The 25,613-nt window shown below is 47.0% G+C and overlaps 1 protein-coding gene across 1 annotated transcript; it reads left to right on the forward strand.

Annotated features, from left to right (window-relative positions):
* Nucleotides 1-97: 97 nt before the first annotated feature.
* On the forward strand, nucleotides 98-14,298 carry CHCHD4 (coiled-coil-helix-coiled-coil-helix domain containing 4). The gene is made up of 3 exons (XM_023742618.1): nucleotides 98-234; nucleotides 10,380-10,478; nucleotides 13,177-14,298. The coding sequence occupies exons 1-3, from the start codon at nucleotides 213-215 to the stop codon at nucleotides 13,479-13,481; spliced, it is 426 nt and encodes a 141-aa protein (XP_023598386.1). The 5' UTR covers nucleotides 98-212; the 3' UTR covers nucleotides 13,482-14,298.
* Nucleotides 14,299-25,613: the final 11,315 nt, after the last annotated feature.

Raw genomic sequence — 25,613 nt, forward strand, 5'->3', positions numbered from 1 at the left:
GACGGAGCGTCTTGCGGCCTGCTGGGAAATGTAGTTCTCAGTTGAGAGGCCGGGCTGAGGTTAAGAGGGCGCGGAAGCAGGCGCGCGGCGGGCAGGCCTGGAGGGGGCGGGTCCGCGCGGACCTCTGAGCCGCCGGCCCTACCTGAGTAGAGGTCACGGCGTGGAGCGGTCGCCGCCGTCCCGCTGCGAAGTCTGAGTGCCGGGCTGCCGCTATGGCCTACTGCCGGCAAGAAGGTAGGGAGGACGAGCAGGCTGCCAGTGAGACCGGCCTACGAGGGCCTGCAGGGGACAGGCGACCCCGGAGAGCCCCCACAGGCCCGGCGCCCTGCGATCCTTTGGCCGGCCCCGGAAACCCGAGGCGCAGCCCTGGGAGCCTCGGTCGGGACCCTAGGGGGTGGTTTGGGCGGCAGAGTCGTCACACCGTTTTGCAGATGAGAGAACTCAGGCTCTGGGAGGAACGGGGCTGGTCCAAGGTCATGGAGAGGCTTGAACCCTGGTTTCAGAGGAACCCGCATGTGGGAGATTCATAAACTAGGCCCGGAGGGTGTACGAGAATTGCTGAGCACGTTTCCAGGCCTGTAATTGGGAATTTATTGGTATTATTACTATCGTTGTCACCACAAACCACGTGTTTCCATACTGCATGCGCCTTGTTCCTGTCTCGAAAAGTTGCCACTCAGGTCAGGTGCTGTGCAGGAGTGGTAGAAGTGCCCCTGGCGGGAACATTTGTTAGCCCCTAGTACGTATCAGGCACTGTTCAAGGAGCTTTTACATGGTTTATTTCACTGGTCTCTCAGCGATCTTTATAAGTCAGCTCCTGTTATTAACTCCATTTTACAGAAGAGTAAACTAAGGCACAGAGGGGTGTAAGTAACTTGGCCTAAGTTACATAGCCAGTATGTGGTGGAGCTGGGATATGAGCCCTGGCAGTCTGAACTGTACTATCCAATCTGGAACCTGGATTCCCAGGAGCCTTAGGCTGGGAAGGCCTCCCTGTCCCCCAACAGCGTTGGTCCCCACCCACACCTTTCTGCTTCCCTGTTGTTAACCTCTACCCCAGAGCTTGGAAGGTTGGAGGGTAACCAGTGGTTTGTCCAAGGGCCTCCCCATATACTACCACTAACTGCGCTGCCAGGTAACACCTCCAGGGCCAGCTTTCCAGACTGTAAAAGGAGAAGTTGGACTTCATTCATTCAGCAAATAATCATGAAACACCTCTGTGCAAGATAATGGAGATGGTGGAGACTTAAGAATATAAAACTCCAGAGAGCTGGAACTCACCCAGAGATTCTTTGGTGAATAGTTTAACTTAGGAAACCTGAAGTCCAGAAGAGGGGCTCACCTACCCAAGGTCATACAGCCAGTTAGGGGCAGAGCTCCTTCTAGAATGATGGGTCTTTTCCCTAGTGCCCCAGCCTGCTTCTAGAACTTTTCCTCCTTCCCTATATCATAAAGCCATAATACTGATATCTCTAAAAACCTATTGCCGGCGTCTCTGACTCAGTGACCTTATAAGACAGAATAGAACTGCCCCATAGAGTTTCCAACGCTGTAATGTTTGCAGAAGCAAATTGCCACATTTTTCTCCCCCAGAGCTGCTGGTAGGTTCAAACTGCTGACTTTTCAGTTAGCCGAGCACTTAACTGCTGCACCGCCAGGGCTCCTTGTAATGTCTCTAATGAGTACTCTTTCCTGCTGATTAATAATTAAGTCTGCCATGAACAAAAGTCCTCTGCCCTCACTGGGTATGTTAGACAGTAGCTCTCTTGTTTTTAATGCCCTTTGTCTCAGTGTCACGTTTACTTCATTTAGCAAATAATTTTTGACCCTGTTGGGTACAATGAGGCTGTGCAGATAAATAACACGTCTTGGTGGTGTAGTGGTTAAGTGCTACGGCTGCTAACCGAAAGGTCAGCAGTTCAAATCCGTGAGGCACTCCTTGGAAACTCTATGGGGCAGTTCTACTCTGTCCTGTAGGGTCGCTATCAATCTGAAATGACTCGATGGCAACGGGTTTTTTTTGTTTGTTTTCTGTTCTTGAGGAGTTCACAGCAGTCACAGATTCCCTGGGAAGGAGGGGCAGTGTTCATCTGCCACCAAAGCATGGAGCCCTGTCTTCCTGGTTCAAGGATCTCTCTCTTCCTTAGTTTGGAGATGAGAGTTGAAAGCACTCACTTTCAGGCCTTCTTGTTATTTTATCCATATCACCGTCCCCTAAAAAGTCCTTAAGTTTTTGTTTTTCTACGCATTGATCCTTTATGCTTCCTATGGGACTTAGAAAAATGATCCCAAACTCTTTTATTCTATAAGGGTCTACATGACCTAGCCCCTGCCTTTCCCCCAGCTTCATCCAGCATCCATCCTCCCAGCCTAACTAACTGGCCTCCTGGCTGTTCCCTCTACCTGGTGATCCTTCCTCCAGCTCTTCCCATTGCTTAAGATTCAGCTCAAATATTAACCTCCTCAGAGAGGCATTCTCTGACCCTTTGTGTCTAATATCCTAAACTCTTTGGGATTATCTTGTTCATTTCTGTCTATCTTCTCCTGCTAAGCTGAGAGCATTAGATGGGCTGTATCCCCAGCATCTAGCACCGGGCCAGGTATACAGTAGGTGCTCACATCTTTATTGAATGAACCCATGCACATGGCTGCCCTCTGTTCTGAGGAGATCACTCGCCACCCACCACACAGCATTCAAGTTAAAGGCCTTAGCTTGGCATTCAGGGTGTCCCAGGGTGGACTCAGCCTTGCTCTGTGGCTCTGGGCCCCCCACACTTCTCTGTGTTAGCTCCACACTGCTCCTTTCTTTGGTTTATTCTCTATACTCTGTAGTACTGAGCCTGTCCTCTCCCATTCAGTCAACAAATATTTATTGAGCATCTGTTAGGTGCCAGCCATTGGACATATATTAGTGACAAAGGTGACACAATCTATGCCTCCCTGGCATCTAGTGGAAGAGATGGGCATTAAAGCACCACCAGTTATTGTTGTTAGGTGCCATTGAGTCGATTCCGACTCAGTACCCTGTGTACAACAGAATGAAACACTGCCGGGCCCTGTGCCATCCTCACAATCCTTGTATTTTTTCATCAGTTCTTTCAGTTTAAGAAATGCTTAGCGTGTTCTTCCCTTTTGGTTTTCTATCTCCAGGTCTTTGCACATGTCATTATAATACTTTACTTTATCTTCTCAAGCTGCCCTTTGAAATCTTCTGTTCAGCTCTTTTACTTCATCATTTCTTCCTTTTGCTTTAGCTACTCGACGTTTAAGAGCAAGTTTCAGAGTCTCTTCTGACATCCATTTTGGTCTTTTCTTTCTTTCCTGTCTTTTTAATGAGGCACCAACAGATGAGTATATAATTCCAAACAGATAAGTACCATGAAGAAAAAGCCCAGCATGCTATGATAATGTAATGAAAGATTCTGTGGGGTCAGGGAAGGCTTCCCTGGGTTTTAGAGCCCATTTCAAATGCCACTTTCTCAAGAAAACCTTTTCCAGTCCTTCTGACCACATGTGAGTGAACACTACCACCTTAGAACCACCTTTTGCTTTCCAGGTTTTGCCTGTGTGGTTTCTTCTGGAATGTCTTATCCCCTCTGCTCTCCCTGAAGCTGTTTGTCAGACACCTTGCCCCAGATGTGGTCCCTACCCTAGGGCCTCCTTCCAGAATGGAAAGGCTCTCCTTCCCACCAGGCTTCTCCACTGAATGCCTGTGTCTTATTCAGCTCTAACTCCAAGTCCAGCACGGAGTAGGAGGTAGTGAAGACTTATATTCTCTTTACACTCCGTATTAGAGCTGTTCATGTTTTCTTTACAGATACATGCCCTCTTCCACACCATTCTCTTCAGTTTTAAGGTTCTAAAGGGCTAGAGGGGTATCTCCTCTCTGTTCCCCAAACTTTAGCAAGGTGCCTGATGCAGACTAGTTGCTCAGGAAATATTTGTTGAGTTGAATTTCCCTCTACTTGCTCCACCTAAGTACAGCAGAGTTGCATCTTTCAAGGGAGTTAGATTCTAAACATGAAAGTCTGAACAGTCCAGTTTATCATTCTTAAAACGCCTTTACCTCACTCAGAATACACCACAGGCACAACTCGAAACCAACCAGGCCAGTTTTCCCTGGGGCCTTAGATCTCTGTTTCTTGGGTTGAACATCAGCTAAAGTAGTTGGAGTTGTTATTTGTCCATTTCAACGAACATTAGCATTGTCTGGGTACTAGGATTGAGGGTGCAAAGATACGTCACTGCCCAGTAACCACAGTCAAATTACCCAGGGGACCTTCTTTCCTCTGGGAAAAGTGCCATCTAATTTAGGTCACTCAGTCAAGATGGTGTTAAGTGGATTCAGTTCTCCATGGGCGAGGTCAGGTACCGAGCCCTTCCAGCTTGCCCTCGTCTGCCTTCCCATGCAAGGCTGCCACTGTCTGTCTTCCCCCAGATGTGGACTCCATGGGAGTCCCCCGATCCCTTAGTCCTGCTCCTTCTGGCTAGGAGGTATATTGTTGCATATTTGTGTCTGATCATTAATAGGAAAAAAAACCAGTAGCTGCCATTCACTGTCTGTCATATGGCAGAGTTGGGTTTAGGTTTTCCAGTTCATTTAATCCTCAGAACAGCTATGTGAGGTGACTGGCGTTTTTAATCTCACAGGAAATGCAGACTCAGAGATTAAGAGTGTCTTGCCCAAGGTCACACAGCTAGTATGTGAGGACTGGAACCAGGGTCTGTCTGCCCATGCTGTTAATAGGAATGAGATGCATCATTGCAGTGGTCTCATTACTGTACAGTGGAGTCCCACTGGGATCCTTAGTTGAGGTTTCGTTCCCTCATTGGACTTTACTTCCATAATTATGTGAGCAAAAATAGTTGAGCTGGACCATCTTGTAGATTCCATCTTGTAGCCTGGAGAACAAGGTTACCAGATCTTGCCATTTCTTGCGTCTTCCACTGGGCTTTTTACTTAGTGGGTGTTTGCATATTTGTTGATTAAGTTGAAGTTTATCAACACTATTAGTTGACTATGGTGGCTTAACCTAAGTCCCTGAGGCTTCCTGGACAGAAAGCGTGGGAGGGGGTGATCTGCTGAACCCTGTCTGGCAGAGTGATGAGCCTGATTCTAGAGTGGGCCTGGTGGAGGAACCAAGGAACCCAACCCAGGAGTTTGCTGTTCTGTGACATAGGACCGTAAGGTTCAACCCACAGAGGGAGAGTTGCAGTTTGACAAGCATATGGAAACTGGGCACAGGAGGGCAGAGCTTGGGGGAAATCGAGGCCGTGAGCTGACCATGTGAGGAGCCAATGAGGAGATAGTTGTGTGGCCAGCTGAGAGGGATGGAGCGGGACAGCAGATAAAAGTGTCAGAGCTAGCAAGTGAACATCCTGAGACTGAGTCCCAGGCCTTTTATAAAGCTCCCTGGGGGATTCTCGCACCATCAGTCCAGCATTAGGGAATCACTCCTTCTTGAATTTGAGTATATATCAATTCCAAAGGACGTAAATTCTTTTGGACCCTTGGCGTTGTGTGCTGTCGAGTCAATTCCAACACATAGCAAGCAACCCTATAAGACGAGTAGAACTGCCCCGTGGGGTTTCCAAGGCTATAATCTTTACAGAAGCCAACTGCCACACGTTTCCCCCACCGAGTGGCTGATAGATTTGAACCACTTAACTCCTGTGCCACCGGGGCTTCTAGTATTGATATTTTACTTTCTTTTATTATTATGTAATATGCTTACGTATAAATGTATGCTTGAGGTCTTAACCAGCTCTAAAACCAAGGAGGTTAATGGATCAAGTGCTATAACCATTCAATTTAACAACATTAATTTAATCTGCTGGCTGATGTTTGCGAAACTTCAGTTGCTCCTCTCACCGAGCACTCGCTTCTCTGCCAGTGCAGGTCCTTTCAGGCTAACCATGCCTGTGCTACCATTACTTGTCAGCCAGGGTCGACGAGGGCAGTCTGAATAACTGAACGCGATGTGGCGATTGAGAAGTCCTTCGGCACTTGCTGGCTGTGAAGATGGTTTATTTGCATCAGTCCCCCTCAGTTCTTTTCCCCCATCATCAGCCCATGGTCATTAGTCTTTCTGTTTGGAACTCTGCAGGGGCATGAGGTAGTTATTCACATCCTTCTCAATATGCTTATATTATTATTATTTTTTTCTTTTTTTAGATTACCTTGGAAATGAGAACACAAGCATTTTTATTTCTTTAGAGAATTCCTGAGAACTCTTGAGAATTCATGAGAAATATCCGTCTAGCTGGTTATTCGAGGCCTTCTAGCCCCCCTAGTCAGCCATCTTATGACGAGTTCTTTTTTTCACAGTGAGGTCTGTTAGGTTAAGTAAGTATTGTGCTTGCATCAACATTGTCTGCTTTTAGCCATTCCAGAGGCAAGTGCCTGGGGGTACAGTCAGCTGGGATGGGACAGGTGTGCAGTGGACACATCAGTGAGGGTCCAGAGCGCACTCGGGGTCTTTCAGACCAGGGCTGTGTTCCTGCTTGCCCTTCTCACCTCCGTGTGCCTTTGGGCTAGTTTCTTACCTCCTCAGAGCCTCTGGTTCCTTGGTCTCTAAAAAGGAGGTAAAAGTAATACCCACAGCACAGGGTTGATATGAAGACTAAATGAGTCAACAGATGTAAAAGGCATTGCACAGGACGGAAGTGTTTAAACGATGTAACTGTTACTGTTTTACTGCCTATCCGGTTTGAACTGTGCTCTCTGGGAAACGTCTGGAAGGGCCTGTGTGAGGACTTTGCTGTGTGGGAGGGACCTGAAACAGGATGGTGCTAGGCCAGTGTTTCCCAGGCCTTGCACTGGACGCTGTGAGCAACATGGGCTTTCCGGAGAGCTGGATTCAGCTTTTGCTGGGTTAGGTTGGGCCTCTGTTTATATCACAAACCCCACGGGTGCCTCTGATACTGGGCCAGGTTTGCACCCTTGCCTTCTGGGCCTGTGACTGGGCCTCATCACTGGATGGACCAGACTGAGATCTTGGTAAACAAATGTCAGAAGCTGAACTGAGACATTTACGTCAGCTTATTCTGGTTAGCATTCAGCGTTTTTGCAGATTGCTTTTGAAAACTGGCTGTAATTACCAAGGTCATTAGGCACGTTAACAAGGCCCACTGCAGGCCCAGTCCTTTGCTAGGCCACGTGGGGAAGCAGACTTCTCTGCAATAATATATGAGGTGTCTAGGCAGAGAGCAGTTCTGGAGTTGAAACCTCAGGTGGGGTGGGTGTCTGGTACCTGTGAGTGCCAAGGGCTAGCTGTCATTACTGTTGCCCCTTGTCGGGGACGCTGAGCAGGTGTGGAAAGGTATAATGCACCAAGGTGCTTTCCTCTGTCTCTGAACTGGCCTCACCCAAGGTGTCGCTCTAATTTTTGCTGCCACCTCCACTCCCTCCCCCAGCCTCTTCCTCAAATACTCCAGCCCAGGTGTGGGCCCAGGCCTTTTTCCTTGGTTTCCCTTAGCATACTTGTAACTGAACTTTTCTAAATATAAACGGAAAGCAAAAAAGGTTGAAATGATCAGAGAAAATGCCAGCAGCTTTCAGAGAGCCACTTTTCTGCAGGCTCAGCCTCCGCCCCCACAGTAGCTAACTCTCACTGATGAAGGCCCTGTCTCTGGTGCCCCTGTTCAAGGGCTCTTTTGGGCGGTGCCTGGAGAAGTCTTCTTAAATGCTAGGTGCCTTCTGCCCCTTCCAAATGAGATCCCATTGTCCCAGATCATCTGGGGTCAGATGTGGTAGTCAGTGGTATTTGTCCTCACCCGTTACCAGGTAGGCACCCAATAGCTTAGAAGAAAGAGCTTGTTTACTCATTCCACAAACATTTACTTGATTATAAGCTTCTTGGGCTGGGATTGGGTCAGTATTTGTTGTATGAAACGTTTATTCATACTCAGGCACATAAAGCTCGCAGGACGGTGCTTGCCTTATGGTAAATCCTCAGTGTCAGCTCTCATTATTATCTTATATGTGGGGGAAGGGGACGCATGGAAAGATCTCCTCAGCGTAGACTTTGAAGACATAGAGCTGGGTTCACTGAGCTGCAGGTCACACCCCAGAGCCTCAGGCTGTCATAAAATGGGGCTACTGCTGCCCTCCTCAGGGTGGTGATAAGGATGGCCGGAACTAGCCCACGTGCAGGACCCAGAGGTGGATCAACCCCAAATCTGCCCTCCAGGGACCAGCGGGAGAAACAGGGCCATGTAGTGTGTCGGGTACTTAAGGACAAGGTCCGTTGCAGAGATACCTTACAAATAACTGCCGTTGGGTAGCTGATGTCAGAAGTTTTTAGGAAGGTGAGGTAAAGTGTTAACAGCTACAAGGTGTAGGGGAAAGCCTGTGGGGGAGTCAGGTGAGGGCCGAGCCTTGCTGCTTCCAACCCGTAGACTTTGAGTAGCCATTCTGAGCCTTGGTTTTCTGCTGATAAAAGGCTGATAATATTTTATGGGCTCACCGTGAGGTTCAGATGAAATGAGGCATGTCATGCACTGGCCCCAGGTCAGTCAGTACTGGTTCCCTTTTTGTGTTCACTCAGCCTCCCATGGCAGGAAGCTCTTATTGTGTTTGCCTTCCACCAGTTTGTTTCCCTGGAGGACCTGTCCCAGTGCCCTCTGGCCTCCAGGCATGCCAGGGCTGGGGGCTCTGGCCTGACCAAGGCTGTGTTCACTCTAAGCGCTGGCTTTCTGTTGCTGGTCCTTCCAGAGCCTCAGTCCTGACTACTCACCCCGCCCCCAGCTTTTATGTTTGGGTGACTGTTTTTAAAAAATATCAAACTGCAGATTGTCACAGAAGTTAATATCATCAGCAATTCCATGAAATGGGCCTGCCACCCCCTCCACCAGTCATTTCTCTGTTGGGAAATAGCCCCCCAGGCCTCACGGACCGTCATGATCCCTTCCTCTCCTGGCCACAATTGGGGGCCAGGAGGAGTCTTGACTCTGGGCACTCTCACACCACCAGAGTCCTCAGTCCTTCAGAGGCAGGCGTCGTCTTGGACAGACCAAGTGCCATGTGGCCAATCAGCCAGCTGAGTCTCGACATCACTGGTGCACTTCTTGCTTCGTCAAGGTGCTCATCTTTCTCAGACTTGCTGTGCATTCTAAACCCTGTAGGTAAACCCCCAAGGGGGCTGGAGTCAAGTGTCCTTTTTTTTTTTTTTTTCCAGTACTTTTTTTTTTTCTGTTTCCCTCCACCACCACCCCCCTCCCCACCGAGCCTGAGAGAGCAACTCGTGTAACACGGAGCATCCCTACCCTAGTAAACCGTCTTCATCTGCCTACAGATCCCTGTGAGGCCTGGGGGAGGAGGGATGACGGGATATAGATGAGGCTGCTCGCAGGTTGGTGTGGGGACAGTGTGGACGGTCAGAGAGCCGTGGGAGTTCTGAGAAGTGACGGTGCCTTTCCTGAAGGGAAGAAGAAAGGACCTGCTGCACTGGTGGACTGTTTGCAAACTTGGGCACTCATTTTGCTGGACTGTGGGTGTCTGGGGAGTGATGGTCCAGCCGGATAGGCTGGGACGGGGCCCTGAATGCCATGCTAGGAAGTCTGGCATGATTGGAGCTACAGATGAGGAAAATGAATGTGGCAGCACTGCTGAGGTGGCGGGGAGGGGAACAAGTGAAAGGCCAGTTGGTCAGGAGCCTTGTGAGAGAGACGGGAGAGGAGTGAAGAGAACAGAGAAGACTGTGAGTTTGGTGATCAACTAACCAAATGTGGGAGGGCAGACAGACCCAAGACGATACTGTAGCACCTGTCAGGTTGGGTGACTGAGTGGCTGGTGGTGGTCAATTACTGGGATCTTGGATGAGAAGGAAACTTGGGGAGAGACATAGTGACTTGTTTGGGGGCAGTGGGACAGTCCAGCTGGGAGTCGGATACGGATACTGGAACAGAGGAGATGGCCCGTGCTGGTTTACAGATTTGGGCCTTATCTCCTGAGAGTGGTAGTTGAGAGTGGAGAGGGTGAAGCCAGTGTGTGCAAAAAGCCACTCGAGCAGTAGGAGGGGTAGAGAAAGAGTTCACCATCCTAGAAGCGAAGGGAGAAGTGTGGTTTTAGAAGGGGGCATTTTGTTTCCCAGTTGGAGAATTCACGCAGAGGGCAGGCCAAGCCGTCTTGCTGTCTTCATCCTTGCCCAGCCCTCAGTGGAGCTTTTGTTCCAGCAGCAGGCACTTGGAAGGAGTGGCTCACAGACCCTCCACCCAGAGTCAGTTACATAGCCCAGGGAAGAGCAGTTTGATGGGACCCCTCACTTTGAGGTTTCAGGGGGCTGTTCTTCAAACTTGGTTTGTGTCACTGCTTTGGGCTTAGGGCTGCTTCACTGCTCTTGAGTGAAACATTTCTTTCTCTGTTCTCCAAATGCTAGGGAAGGATCGAATCATATTTGTGACCAAAGAAGACCATGAAACTCCAAGCAGTGCAGAGCTGGTGGCCGATGACCCCAACGATCCGTACGAGGAGCACGGTGAGTGACGTGTGGCTCCCAGGGGTCCATAGACAGACTGGGGAAAACTCAACATTCATGATTCCTTCCATATTTCATCCTAGTCAAGGCTGGGCTTTGAGAGATCCATCTCAGTCTCGGATGGTCTCTCAGAACAGTGTGACCATCTCCCTCAGAGGTGTGAGGGGTGCTGAGTGCTTTCCAGCCTCATGCTGATTCACTGCCCTGGTGGTTAGGCCAGAGCACCAGAGTTTCTCCTTACTGAAGTGCTTCTGCCTCTTTCTCTTGCAAGTTTTTGCGCTGACTTAAGCAGGTCTGATGCTTCTCAACAATTAAGTTTGGGGGGAGGGTATCAGTGGATTCTAATAGTTACAGGTGACAGGGCTCCTCCTGCTCAGTCAAGCTTCCAGACTGAATTCTGCCACATCTACAGACTTTGTTAGCAGGCAGGCCCATAAACAGTCATGCACATGTGCTTGGAGGTTGGTGAAGTCCCTGCACTCTCCTTGGAGATGCCAGGCCAGCACCTGGCATGAAAAGGTAAGTCGAGACTCCATGGGGGCCTGCTGGACACACAGGACTTGCTTTATTTGTTTGACGGTGTTTTCTAAAATATGAATGTGCCTGCCTTTAACCTGGGCATTCCCTTCCAGTTCCCACTATTCTTAATTGTCTCTGTTTTCTCTCCTGTCTGCTTCTATCACTTACAGCATCTCTGCTCAGACCGTATAGGTATTTATTTGTCTTTGCAACCCTTTGTAGTGAATAACTGTATGAAGAAGCATAGAAAACACAGAGAACTCTGGTATCCAGAGAGCTCGGGTCCTCTGAGCTCTCAAATGCATAATTCTTAAGTGGACTACGTGGGTGGCCAGTTATGCCAGCTGCTGTGTCCCAGCACCCAGGGGCTCTGGCTGAAATAGCACCTCAGACAGCTAAGTGCCAGGAGAAAAAATGGCAAAATTAATATTCATAGAATCAAAAAGCCAGGAGAGCCTTAACTATCACTTAGTCCCAATGGGAAAACAGGGCCGAGGAGAAGGTGGGGACTGGCTAACGAAGTTAGTGGTAGGGACTAGAACGCAGGCCCTTAACTGTATATTTGAAGACATACTGCATCCCAGGACAGACTTGATTTAATATGCCGAAGCTACCATCTGTCCCTAAAATGCAGATTGGCACCGTAAATGTTCTCCACGAGGAGCTTTCCTATTCTCCTGAGAAATAATGAACCAAGTACCTCTGCAGACCTGGGTTATAATGTCCGTATAATAATCTGTTATCCCTTTTGGAAACTGATTGTATGGGTTTGTTAGCAGACTTAAACCTCCAGGGGGCAGCATTTGTGTGTGTTTTTCCACTGAGATGCCCCAAGAAGTAGGGTAAGGTGGTGGGATATAGGGGAAAGGGCACAGACTCTGGAAATCTATCAGCCTGACTCCATTCCTGACTTGGACCCCACTGAGCCACAGAAACCTCATGTGTAAACTGGGATTAGTAGTACCTACTGCAGAGGATGGCAAAGGGTTGCATGGCATACTGAGTGAGGCAGTAAAGCTAATACTGGAAAACTTGCTCTGCAGCTGTCCACGAGACTAGTGGTGCCGCAGGGGGGCAGTATCAGCTGATGTCTCCACTGTGGTCCCCATTTTACAAATAAAGAACAGCAGATTCTTCCATCAGCTTCTGAGGTAGAATTAAGAGGTAGGGCTCAGCCTAGGACCTAGGACGGTGGACTCTAGCTCAGCATGCTATCCCAGGTACTTCCCTGGAGTAAAAATCATGTGTGCTTCCATTGCACATTTAGTGTCTGTAGAAGACTCATGTAAGAAACTTCTCTCTGAATCATATTTTCGGGTCCATGGTGAAGCTGAAAATGAAGCTGTTGTCTTGAAAGCATTTTGGAAAACCAGGAAATACTATCTAGGTGTGAACAAGGGTCAAAGATAAGAAAAAGTGGGAAATTCAAAAGGGGGCCTATGTAATACTGAAAATGAAAATCCATCTGTAACCCCCACCTCACCCCACCCCCCCAATATATATATACAGTTTAACAGTTTGGTTAATAGTCCTCCAGGTTTTTAATCTTTACAAGAATGGAATCATACTGTCCTGGTCCACCACTAGCCTTTTCATTGTACAACGTGTCAGACATCTTTCCACATAAGCACATAAGGACCTACCTCCTCCTTTTTACTAGTCGCAGACTGCTGAGCTTCTGAGAAACAGCCTCAGAGTAGGAGGGGCTTGAGGACCAGGAGTACTGGTGGGTGGTCTGGTCCTGATCTTTTGTATGAGAGTCAGGCCAGGGATTGGAGGGAGGTCAATAGCTCAGCTCTTTAAAGCATTTCGGCTTTCAAAAAGCTTCTCCCTAACCTTCAAGTGATTGCTTCTTCTTTGGATTAAATGGTTTTCAGTACTTAGTTCTTGGAGCAATCTCACAGCCCTGGGAGGTGGCTTAGAATATAGTTCAGTATTGCCCGTGGAGAAAGATGCTGAAGGCGGCTTCTCTAAGTGGACCAGGGAGTGCTGGGTTTATGCCAGGCATTTGAACCTGATCCACATCAGGAAGCAGTTCTCCAGGTGAGTGCCCACCAGCTGACATTTTATACTGCTCTGCACCTCCCAAGTGACCTGTGAGGACAGGACTTGGTTTTAATTTTTCTGAAACCTTAGAGAAGGTTTCTCTCACATATCTTGCCCCATCTTCCTGTTCCAGGATTGATACTGCCAAATGGAGACATTAACTGGAATTGTCCGTGCCTTGGAGGAATGGCCAGTGGCCCCTGTGGGGAGCAGTTCAAGTCTGCCTTTTCCTGCTTCCACTATAGCACGGAGGATGTCAAGGGGTCAGACTGTATAGACCAGTTCCGGGCCATGCAGGAATGCATGCAGAAATACCCGGACCTCTATCCCCAGGATGATGACGATGACGACGAGGAGGAGAAGAAGAAGCCAGAAGGTTCAGAGGAAACAGCTCCCACTGAGGCTACTGCAACCAAAAAAGAGGAGGGCTCGAGCTAATGAAGGCCACAGACACTGGGCTCCAGTCCTTCCATTGCAGATTGATATGGACCTTTTACAAATGCCTTTCGGTCACTCTCAGAGAAAGCGTCTTTCCTTCTTCTGTTCTGTGCACTGTAACGTACACAATAACTTATTTTGAGGATCAAGGGTTTTGGCCCCTTGACAGATATGCTGAAAAAAGCAGGGGTTGTATGTATGTGTGTCTTATGTAAACCTATCAGCAAATGTAGCTGCCACTTGTGAATTCTCTTTTCTCAGACTGCCCTGAATTTTGCCACTTTGAAATAATGTGCTGAATGTTCTCAGCAACCAAAAATCATCCAGGAGTGTTTCTTGTGAGTGAGCTGATTTATTCTAATCCATTATGTCCCTTGTAGTACATTTCATATCCTTTTGGGAAATGAAACAGAAACAAGAACATCTTCCTTTAAAGATGCTGGCATGGGCCATTCCTAATAGTAGAGACCAGATTATCAGATACGTATTTCTCAGAAATCATCTAGATCTTGAGCATATAAGAGGGTACCGTGAGGTTGTTATATACTTCATTCCTGATCCGTCTTGGCTTTCGTTTTTCTGTTGAGTTGCAGGTTTTCTGCATTTGGAAGGAGGAAGTCTGGACTCTCCCGTTTACAGTCCCTTTGTAAGTGAAGGGAAAGGCTGGTTATCGCTGTTCCTTTTTTTCCCAAAAGCCCTGGTTCAGGGCCTGTGTTAACACTGGTTCTGTCTCAGCCTGTGCAGATGCCGTGTTCTTGAGAGGTGGGGACCTAGTTGTTACCAGAGTAACAGCCAAGAGGGAGACTGGTGTGAATTAAAAGGAAAAAAAAAAAAAGATTTCTACCTAATTTTGAATGTGTTCTTTGTTTTTTACTAGTTAAAGATGTTTTTGATGTAAGGAAATATAAATTATTAAAAAATTCAATTGAATTTCCTCTTCAAAGATACTGGTAACCCATTTTGAGTTTGTTAAAATTGTCTATGTTGAGTTCAAATCAAGCCGCCTTTTATTGTCTGTGAGTCAGATGCCTTTATACAGACACTGCACTCAATCCCTGAGGTGAGGAAAATGCTTCCTATTTGAAGATGGGGAACTGCAGCCCTTGCAGGTTAAATCACTTGCCCAAAGTGAGTGCTACGCAGTCTATTGCCATATAACAAATTACCCCAAAATGTAGTGGCTTAAAAATAACGAACAGTTATTTATCTCACAATTTCGGTAGGTCAGGAATCTGGGCGTGGCTTACCTGGGTCCTCTGGCTCCAAGTCCCACAAGGCTGTGATCCATGTGTCAGAGTTACAGTCATCTCAGAGCTTGACTGAGGAGGATCACATTTCAAAATCACTTGAGGTTTTTGGCAGGATTTGGTTCCTTGTGGTTCCTTGTGGCTGTTGAACTGAGGCCTCAGTTCCTCACTGGCTACCGGCCCGAGGCCTCCCTCAGTTCCTTGCCACGGAGCCTCTTCTTAAGGCGGCTCATAACATGGCAGGTGGCTTCCATCAGAACAAGCAAGAGAGCAAGAAAGGATGAGCAAGATGGAAGCCAGAGTCTTTTTGTAACCTAATCTTGAAAGTGGCATCCCTTTACATTTACCACATTCTGTTTGTTAGAAGCAAGTCACTGGGTCCAGTCTACACTCAAGGGGAGGAACACAGGGCGTGAATACCAAGAGGCTGCCTACCACATGGGAGGATGAGGAAACACTACATTAAAGCTCAAAGCACAGCTAAAACGTGAAGAGTCGTGGCTCAGAGGTGTTAGTGAGGTAGAGAACTATAGTATCAAAACTTAAAAAAAGCTTGGTTAGAAACCAAGAACCTGGAGCTGGCTGAGATTGGAAGTTATGACAGCCTCGTGGAGGGCCCTTGTCACTTCTTTTAGCCACACACATGTAAAAACTACTTTTCAGTGAAAATTTTGAGCACGATAAAAGTTACTGATGACCGTGTCATGATCCCATTTGCTTGATGCAGTCAAGAAACTTTTATAGGTCCAAGCCAGAGGGGCATGGGAAAGTGATTCATATATGGTGCCTGCCCTCAGGAAGTCACAACTGAGTATAGAAGTCAACATTTACTAGAAAGCAGAAAGGAATGGGTATTATGACACCAGATTCTCAGGGAAGATTATTATCTTCCAGCCATGGGAACTCTGAGAGCAGAGATCCTCAAACTGCCCAAGTCCACTTGGGTTAGGCAAAGGACTCCATCCTTTTCCACTTCGCAGAGGAGAACCAACTTGGTGATAAAGTGCCACTGCATGAGCAATTGGGAGTGGGTGGAGATTGAGCTTTAGCACCAGGAGTTTGGATAATTTATATTTAAACTGCCATGTAGCCTTATAAGCAAAAAACTTTCAATAGATTAAATAGATAATGTAAAGACAAAATTACAGAGATGATAATTTAAAAACAGCAATTGAAATGAAGGTGCCCTTAAGATAACACTGACTTAGAAACGCCAGCCACTCTTACACGTACAGTGTTTTGTTGTTTTGCCACATAGGCAAGTGCTGCATATCAGTCAGGCATCTTAGAACATTGAATTTTAATCTTTAATAAATTCTAGCGATGTTCAGGTTTTAATTTAGTAACATATTTTGGTAACTCATCGTGTCTCAAACTTCTAGAAAGTAGCCTTTAAGTAAAAATAAAAGACTTCTCCTTCACTTGGAAGAACTAAAGAAAAGACTTGTATGTTTTTATCATTTTATACATAACTTTCAAGACCCCAGAATGGTACTTTCAGAAATGAGTATTTTACTGTGATGTAAATACACAACCAAAGAGTGAAAAAAAAGAGCACACAGTTCACCAAAACAGGGTATTAAGAAAACAGAGGATAGCAGTATAGATGAAACAAGATCATCTATCAGCTGGTAATTGATTTACTCTTTTCATATATGTTTAAAGTTTTCCATAATAAAATGTTAACAGAAAAACCAGGTTCTAAGCAGAAATGTTTAACCTCCTGTTGTTACCTCAAGTTGTAAGTTCACAGCCAAGCTATTGCCCTGTCCCCCAGTGATGTCATGGGCAGTGGCTTACAGTTTGCCTTGCTGATCAAGGACTTAGAAAAAACAGATTTGCAAAGTTGGTAACTAGGAGGTCTTCGGGAAAGCATGAGGGTCAACCTCACAGAAAGGCAGAATGTGAAGATAGTCATCACTACACGAATGCCCACCAGAGGAATCCACATTATGGAGGGAATTCTCCATAATCAGGCAGACATGACAGCCTGTCTTGTGGATGTCACTCAACTTCTTTCCCAGCCTCTTTCATGTTCATGTAACCATGCACAAAACGGAGGCTGAGCATGGAATGTACATCATGATCTTTCGCTCCCCAAGGTTGCCCAATCTTCCAACATTAGAGGTTGATGTTGAGTCTTTGATATGGAAACATTTAGTGGTAACAGGTTGAATATTAGACTTAATCATAGAGAGGTAGGGGTGGTGCTTTACTCACTGGGATAGACACATATTCTGAGTATGGATTTGACTTCCCTGCCCAAAGCTCTTCACCGAGCACAACCGTTCCTGACTTACAAAGTGTCTGACATGTATCTTACAATGTCTCTATGGTATCTTGTAAATTGTCTACAAGCTAGGAGACATTTTAAAGCAAAGGCAGTGTATCGGGAGTCATACCCATGGAATTCACTGATTTTTCAATGTTCCCCATCACTCAGAAGTAGCTGATTTAATAGAATGGTGGAGTGGCTTCCTGGAAGCTCAGTTACAGTGCCAGTTTTTTTGAGGGGAGGCCTGTGGGCTTTGGATGCTGTCTTACAGGGTGTTGTGTATTTAATATATGGGACTGTTTATCTTGAAGCTAGACTGCATAGCTAGGAACCAAAGGGGGAAGGTGGGTCCTTCTCATTGTTACATTTGCTAATCCACTTGTAGAATTTTTTTCCTGTTCTTGCAACCTTGGGCTGGGAGAGAGAAGGTAATGTGACAGGAGTGGGTACCACGGGCATTTGGGTCACTTCTGTAACTTCCTTGTGCCTTCAGGTCCTACTCGAGCCTGATCTTGTATACATACCACTTTCATTTACTGATGCAGTGCTGCATTGCACATTCGACTTTATGACTCTGTGGGTCAGACAATACCCAGTTCATGAGGGTCAGCTCAGGCCTCATAGTAACTGGATGGCTCATGATTAAGTGTTCAGTCTCTACTAAGGACCAGTAACAAGCCAAAAACTGTTTCTCAAAAGGACAGCAGTTTTCTGCAGAGGACGGTAGGACTTTGTTCCAAAATCCTAAGGGTCTGCACTGTGAGTCACCAATAGGGGCCTGCCAAAGACCCCAAACAGCATCTGTATCTGCCACTGATGCTTCAAGCACCATTGGATCAGCTAGATGATCCATATGACCCAAGTGGCAGAACGGCTTACACGGCAGCCTGAACCTGTTGCAGAGCCTTCTCTTGTTCTGGGCCCCACTCAAAACTAGCAGCTTTCGAGTCACTAGATAAATAGGCTGGAATAGCACACTCAGACGAGGGATATGTTGCCTCCAAAATCCAAAGAGGCCGGTCAGGCACTGTGCCTCCTTTTTAGTTGTAGGAGGGGCCAGATGCAACAATTTGTCCTTCACTTTATAAGGAATTTCTTGACATACCACTGGACCCTTAGAAATTTCACTGAGGTGGAAGGCCCTGTAATATTTATTGAGTTAATTTCCCACCATCTGACATACAAATATCTTACCAATAAGTCTAGAGTCATTGATACTTCTTCCTTAATAGATCAAATCAGCATAATGTCTTCAATGTAATGGACCAGTGTGACGTTTTGTGGAAGAGAAAGGCCATCAAGCTCCTTGCAGACTATGACAAAGGGCTGGAGAGTTAATATACCCCTGCTGTAGGACAATGAAGGTGTATTGCTGACCTTGCCGGCTGAAGGCCTTTAGAAACAGGTATGAAGGAAAAAGGCATTGGCCAGATCAATAGCTGCATACTAGTGCCAGGAGATGTATTAATTTGCTCAAGCAATGAAACCAGCTGCGATTGGAACAGCAGCTGCAATTGGAGTCACCAACTGGTTAAGTTTACAATAATCCACTGTTATTCTCCAAGATCCATCTGTTTTCTGCACAGGCCAGATAGGCGAGTTGAATGGGGATGTGGTGGGAATCACCACCCCTGTATCCTTCAAGTCCTTGATGGTGGCACTAATCTCTCCAATCCCCCAGGATTGCGATATTGCTTTTGGTTTACTATTTTCCTAGGCAGGGGCAATTCTAATGGCTTCCACTGGCCTTTTCTACCATTATAGCCCTTATTCCACATGTCAGGGCTCCAGTGTGGGGTTCTGCCAGTTTCTGAGTATGTCTATTCCAATTAGGCCTTCTGGAGCTGATGAAGTCACTACAGGATGGGTTCAGGGACCCACTGGACCCACTGTGAGATGGACCTGAGCTAAGACTCCATTAATAACCTGACCTCCATATGCCCCTACTCCGACTGGCAGACCACAGTGATGTTTTTTGTTTCCTGGGATTAGTGTCAGTTCAGAGCCAGTGTTGAGTAATCTCCAAAAAGTCTGATTATTTCCTTTCCCCCAAGGAACAGTCACTCTCATAAAAAGCTGTAGATCCCTTTGGGGAAGGCTGGGAGAAAGATTAACAGTGTAAAGTTTTGATAGTGCAGTGAGTGGGGTCCCTCTCAAGGGAACCTGGCCTCCCCTTCATTCAAGAAGATGTGGGTCTATAAACTGGCTGAAGTCTGGGAATTGATCGAGGAGCTGTGACTATTTGGTGATTCAAGCTAGATTGCCATTTACTTGACCTATAATACTTTTGTTTGTACAGATCGAGGAAGTATTTAGTATGTTTCCCATCTATATCACTTCTAGGGACACCATGACTAAGTAGCCAATGCCGTACGTCCATGCGAGTCAGGACTGTTCTGATTACTGCTTTGACTGCTGTCCACTACAGTAACCACACTCACCTTGACTTTGACAATTAAGTGCAGCCACTTGGCCCCTGCCATCCCGGGATCCAATCGCCCCCATTGAAGTTAGGTGTCTTAATTCAGTTACAGCAGTTTCCACTGTAAAATCTGCCTGATATGGAAAAACAATCACAGCAGTTTTCAAGAATGCTGGGGCTCTCTTCACAAGTTTATTCCTCATGGTTGTGGTAAAAGGTGTGTCTTCTGGGCACTCCATGGGTGGGTCTATGGGTCCAACCTGATAAATCTGCTTTAAAATTCCAATTTCCCTAAGCCTTTGGATACCTTCTTCTACAGTATACCAAGGCAGTTCTGGCATTTCAGCTTCGTTTAGTGCAGGCCACCTCTTGGTCCATGTTTCAGTCAATCAACCAAATAAACTATTAGATCCGTTTGTAATCTCTCAAGCTAAAACACTGAATGAAGAATCTGTGCTTAGTGGGCACATATCAGTAAACTTAGACTGATCCAACTTTATGTTCCTTGCACCATTATCCCACACCCATAATAATCATGCCACACATATTCCCCAGATTTCTGTTTATATAAGAAAAATCGAGCATTTCTTTTGGAGTGTAGCATACCTCCTCATGGGTCACACTTTGTATTTCACCTCTTGGGGCTGCCTGGGACTTAAGTTTAGTTAATAGGTCTAGAAGCAAAAATGGGTGATGGTGGTGGGTCCTGGGGACATTCAGCAATGTCTTGCAAGGAAACTGTCCAAAGCACTGCCCCAGGCAAGGACACTTAAGATACACCTGGGTTAATATCATCAGATGGGGGTAGGAGTGATGGTTTTACTGGGGAAGGTCCCTTAACAGACAAAGCTGGAATAATCTCTTCAGATGGGAGGGCTGGTTCTTTTGGCAGGGTGGATTCAACAGAATTCAGGGACTTAATGTTCCTGGTTTCCAGATGACCTGCCCATATGTCCCCACCCCAAGTTTCAGGATTCCATTTATTCGCAGTCAATGCCCTCACTTTAATTTCAGATACCATTTGAGGTTGGGAATTCAAATGGCGTAATTCAGTCACTCTTAAGATAAGACTCCGGATTTGGTTTTCGGCATTATCACTGAAAGAAATAATTTACTATAAGAAGTAAGACTTTCCTTCAGGGCACAAATAACAACTTTCAGGTTTTTTTTAACCACTCTGAATAAGGGGTTTAGGGGCAAAAATATGGTTGATACTTAAACATGAATGCTGAGGGAGATGTTTAAAAATAAGAGAGAAATGTACAAACTTTCACCTAAAAGAATGTTCATTACACAGAATTTTGCCGAAAAAAATCTGATCTCCCAGCAAAAGAAATGATTGCATTTTCTAAACCAAAAAATTTTTTTATAAAATTGGAAATGTTCTAAAAGTATATGCACCAGGGTCTGAGCAGGTTTATTCTGGGGAGTTGTATGGGGTTGAAGAAGAACAGCTCAATGAGTCAGAATTGACTCGATGACTGTGGGTTTGGTTTTTTTGGTTTTGGTATAAATATAGACAGACATAGATATAGATATAGGGTTGCCATATGGTTGCATTACTTTGAGATATTAAATGCACCAAGGATTTTAATTGAATACTGAATATCTAAGTAAGCCACCGAAATAAAATTAGTCCATTAAGTTTAACTGAAAGCAAACCCTTGCTATATTTTAATTTTGCATTTGTAAGAGTGCCATCGTTTGAAATGGTCTTTTCTTTTTAAAACCTCATTCTTCCCCCTTCCCTTCCTCCTCCTCCTCCTCCTTATTTTTTTCTTTCAGGCAGTTTTTAAGATTTTTTGTGTTTAAAGTACTCATCATGCATTTTATGCAATTGTACAAACCATCAAGTAGTAACTAGTTTTTAAAAATGTGCTTTCATCTGTGGTTCCTGGATATTGCTTCCTCTTTGATGACGCAGAAATTTTCGGAGTGAATTTTGTTTTTTTTTTCCTCCTGTTTTAATGAACAGGGACTTACCCAAGCTGAGTAGGCACTCACACACAGGAGGAGCCTGGCCGTGGTCCCTCCCTGCCAGTGGGGCTCTCCCTGGTGGTGTCACCTGAGGCAGAGCCTGAGAGGAGTAGGTCAACAGCTGACTCTCCCAGTTCAGGCCCCATCCTGGGCCAGGACACCTTGGCCAGTGCAGCGAGAGACACTTCTGTATTTGGGTGCTGTGCTTTGCACTTGGTGTGACAGGCTGAGCTACACAGCCTCATCCCTGCCTCATGCGCTGACCCTGATGAGAAAACGTACGGGTGGGGGGCTTACAGCGGGCCTCTTCCTCATCCTCACCACTGGAGGCAAGAAGACCAGGGAGGCCACGGCTGCCTTATGAGTCTGAGAGGGTGAAGGGTGGTAAGGTCACAGTGGAAAGTCAGGGAGAAACTGAGAGCTGATGGAATAAGGGCTGATCTTAAAGATTCCTTGGGTTTAGTGGAAGAAGAAAATCCCACAATGTACTATACAAAGAGTGACACATAGATGTACAAAGAGAGCTAGGAGAACTGGGCTATCAGGAACCAAGGGATTAGAATTCAGAAAGGAGCGAAAGATTGATAGGCCAAAGGTCAAAAGAAGAAGTCCCTGGGTTTTGTCAGCTCAAGGAGCTTCTTGCCTGGTTGGGTGGAATCTACATCGGTTCCTGGGGCTGGAAGGGAGCACTGCCTAGACTCTCTGGCATGGTGGGGTGGGGGGTGGGGTGGAGAGAAAGGATGAGGTGTGAGGAGTTTGTGGAAAGTTGAAAGAGAAAATAGATTCCATTTTAGGAAAGTTTGGATGGGAAGTTTAAGATGGAGAAAATGAAGAATCCAGATGAGGTTGCCTTTCAGGAGAAGATGTGGTAGAGATGAATCTCTCTTGCCTTTTAGAACTGTCTTTATTGAGGGTATTTTGAGTTTTGAGTCATTCTTTCCTTTCTTAATCCTGCTAATTCGTCCTAGAGTATATATATATAATATACGTCTATACAATTCACTTTCAATTGTAAAAGGGACTGGTGTGTGTGTCTTAGCTATGATATGGATTTATTAGTTTTCTAACCTGTTCTATTGAGTTTTGTACATTTCATAGGGAGCAGGGGACACCTGTGCTTTATTGCCTACCTTCAGGAGGATTCTTAAGGAGGTATTAATAAAGGGATACCCATGAATGATTTGAAGAAAACACACCTCTTCTCCATCTACCATAATATAATCTATTTTACTTTTTATTGGTGTTGATATTTTTACTTGTTTGTTCTCTTGCCCCCATCCATGCTAGACAGTCTAGACAGAGCTTTCTTCAGGTCCCCACAAGGGTCTCTACAAAGACCTAGGCTGAAGGCTTCTGGGCCTTTCTGAGTGATCTGATGTATTCTGATGTCTCCTTTTCAGTAACGTTATAATATGCAAACAGCCCATGAGCTGATTCTGTCAACAAAATGGGACATGCCACAACACTGATTCCCAGACCTACACCCACACTCCCCAAGGCTGGAGGTGCAGCAACAGGTCCCAGCATCATGGCTGCCCTTGGTGGCACTGAGGAACTGAGAGTGGCTGCCTGCTACCATGCAGGGCAGGAACTCCTAGGTGTTCACCGCTGCCACCAGTTGCCAGCATCCCCAATACTTGCACGCACACACACACACACACACACACACACACAAAATGTGGAGAACCAGGCATAGGGAGCAGGCCAGCCCCCAAGGTCAGTGGCTACTTTAGGCCTCAGTGTGAGGACTCACAAGGTACAGAGGTGATGCAAGTGTGGCAGCAACAAGGTCCCAGGCTGAGAGGTGTGGGTGGTGTGAGTAGGGCAACACACACACACAGATACGCACACACACAGTACATAAAGAGACATTTAGATAGCTCCAGACAGATAAACTCACAGCTACACGTCCTCACCCAAACAGGCCCCTGTACACACACATACGAGTAAGCGCATGCGCGCACGCACACACATACACACACACACACACACACACTCTCTCTCTCTCTCCCTCCAGGAATCTAAATGCTTCCCCTATACATTCTCGCCTCCAGGAGCCCCGGTGGTGCAGTGGTTAAAACAATTGACTGCTAACTAAAAGGTCGGCGGTTTGAAATCACCAGTGGCTCTTTGAAAGAAAGATGTGGCAACCTGCTCCCATGGAGATTTACAGCCTCAGAAACTCTATGCAGTTACTATGAGTCAGAATTGACGGCAGTGGGTTTAGTGGGTTTGGGGCGTCTTGTGGTGGTCACTGGTTACCTACCCTAAAGCTAGTTCCTGGCTGGCCTCAGGAAGAGTGATAGGTGAGCTCTGTCTGATTCTCACCCTTCTGTGGAGGGGTGTGAGGGGACCTGCCTGCCAGAGGAGTGAGGGCACCCGCCCACAAGGGGAGCAGCCTGCGGCTCAAGAATCCTCAGGGAGGGAGTCCCCAGGCTCCAAGGACTGCAAATCTGGGGACGAGGTGAGGGAAGGCTTTATTTTCCCACAGCAAACCTCTCCACTTTCTAGTCCCCTCCAGTCCCCCTACAACTCCCGTCAGGCCCCCAGGGACTTGACACCTTGAAAACTCCCCACTGAGACCAATCCACTTACCCCTCCGCAAGGGGAGATCCTACCCATACGCATCCAGGGACATGCCACACCTGGAGAACCCTCATGCTGCATCCCCCTCTGCACAGAGTATAAAAACATCCAGAGGCCTCCCATGCCTGAGGCCTCCACCCCCAACTCACCCCCTACTCCCGCCAAAAAAAAGCCATTGTCTTCGAGTTGTTTCCGACTCATAGCGACCCTATAAGAGCCCCATAAGTTTTCTAAGGAACAGCTACTGGATTCGAACTGCCGACCTCTTGATTAGCAGCTGAGCTCTTAATCCTTGTGCCACCGGGGCCTCCTGTCCAGTCCAGTGAGAGGTAAGTACCCACCTAGAAGAGCTCCATGCTAGAGGTGGCTGCCCCCTGCAAATAGCCACCACCCCTCCAGTGAAGCCCTTTTTCTTCCATGGCTGCGGCCGCCCCTCCCCTGGGGGGTCTTAACCCCCATCCACCCAGACACCTACATTCTTCTTGGCAGGGTTCAGCAGCCTCTTCTTGGTCTTTATCTCTGTGAGGTGAGATGGAACAACAGGTCAGCTGAGTGGAGGGAAGCGGACCCCAGCTGCCCTCCTGTCAACCCTGGCCTGTGCCCCCTGACCCTTTGGGCAGAAGCCATGGCTCCACAGGCTGCATTCTAAGTCCTGAGGGACAGGGGTGGCCTTCTCACTGGGCACTGCAGTTGCAGCTGTGGTGGGGTGGGGTCAAGCACCCTGTGATGACCAAGAGTGCCTGAATTAAGGACCCACCAGGCAACTGGACCCTACCTGTTTGGAATATTGGGCCACAAGGAAGTGGTGGCCACCTGTGGAATGCCTGGGAATAGTCACCTAGCAAGGGCAGTGTGGTTAGGGCACCATAGCTCAAGTGGAAGGAGCTCCCACCCTAGGTCTATGTGTTTAAGGTTACAGTTTCAGGGAGGGAAAGTCAGGCTGGCCTGACCTGAGACACATGACTGCCCCTTGGCTTGGGAAGGGGTGCCTCAGTCACAATCCCACCACCCTGTTATCCCCAACAGGACTGTGGTAACTTCCCCAGGAGCCTGGAGAATGAGAAATGGTTGCTTATCACCAGAAAAATAACTATGTATTAAGGACCTACTACGTGCCAGGCACCCCACTAAGAGCTTTGCTTGTATGATCTTATTGATCCACCAGCACCACCACTACCACCATCCTATGATCCTATATCATAACCGAGGAAAGTGAAGCCCAAAGAGAAAAAGGTTTTTGGCCAAGTTCATGCAGCAAGTGAGCAGCGGCCAGAATTTTGACCCCAGGGCTGTTGCCATTGATCGACGAAGTGGTTCTACGTCTTGGCTGTATTTCTGAGTTAACTGGGGGTACTTTGGAGAAGTAGGGGGCCTAGGCCTCCCTCAACGCATCAATTTTTTAAAACCTATACTTTTCCTTTTTCTGCCAAGCACCAAGACTGGGAAGTTGTGCTAGCTCTTCCTTGAAAACTGGTGTTTTTCTCCCAAGATAACGGATTTGAAGGTGTTTGACACAATAGCAATAGAAAGGTGGGGCCGGCACGGATGGGATCAGGATTGACTGGGGTTCTGAATTGCGCAGGTAGCCCCCTCTGCTGCAGTTGGATCACCCAGCACTGGACACC

Source organism: Trichechus manatus, unplaced genomic scaffold, assembly GCF_000243295.1.
Source record: "Trichechus manatus latirostris isolate Lorelei unplaced genomic scaffold, TriManLat1.0 scaffold00001, whole genome shotgun sequence".
NCBI classification, from domain to species: Eukaryota; Metazoa; Chordata; class Mammalia; order Sirenia; family Trichechidae; genus Trichechus; species Trichechus manatus.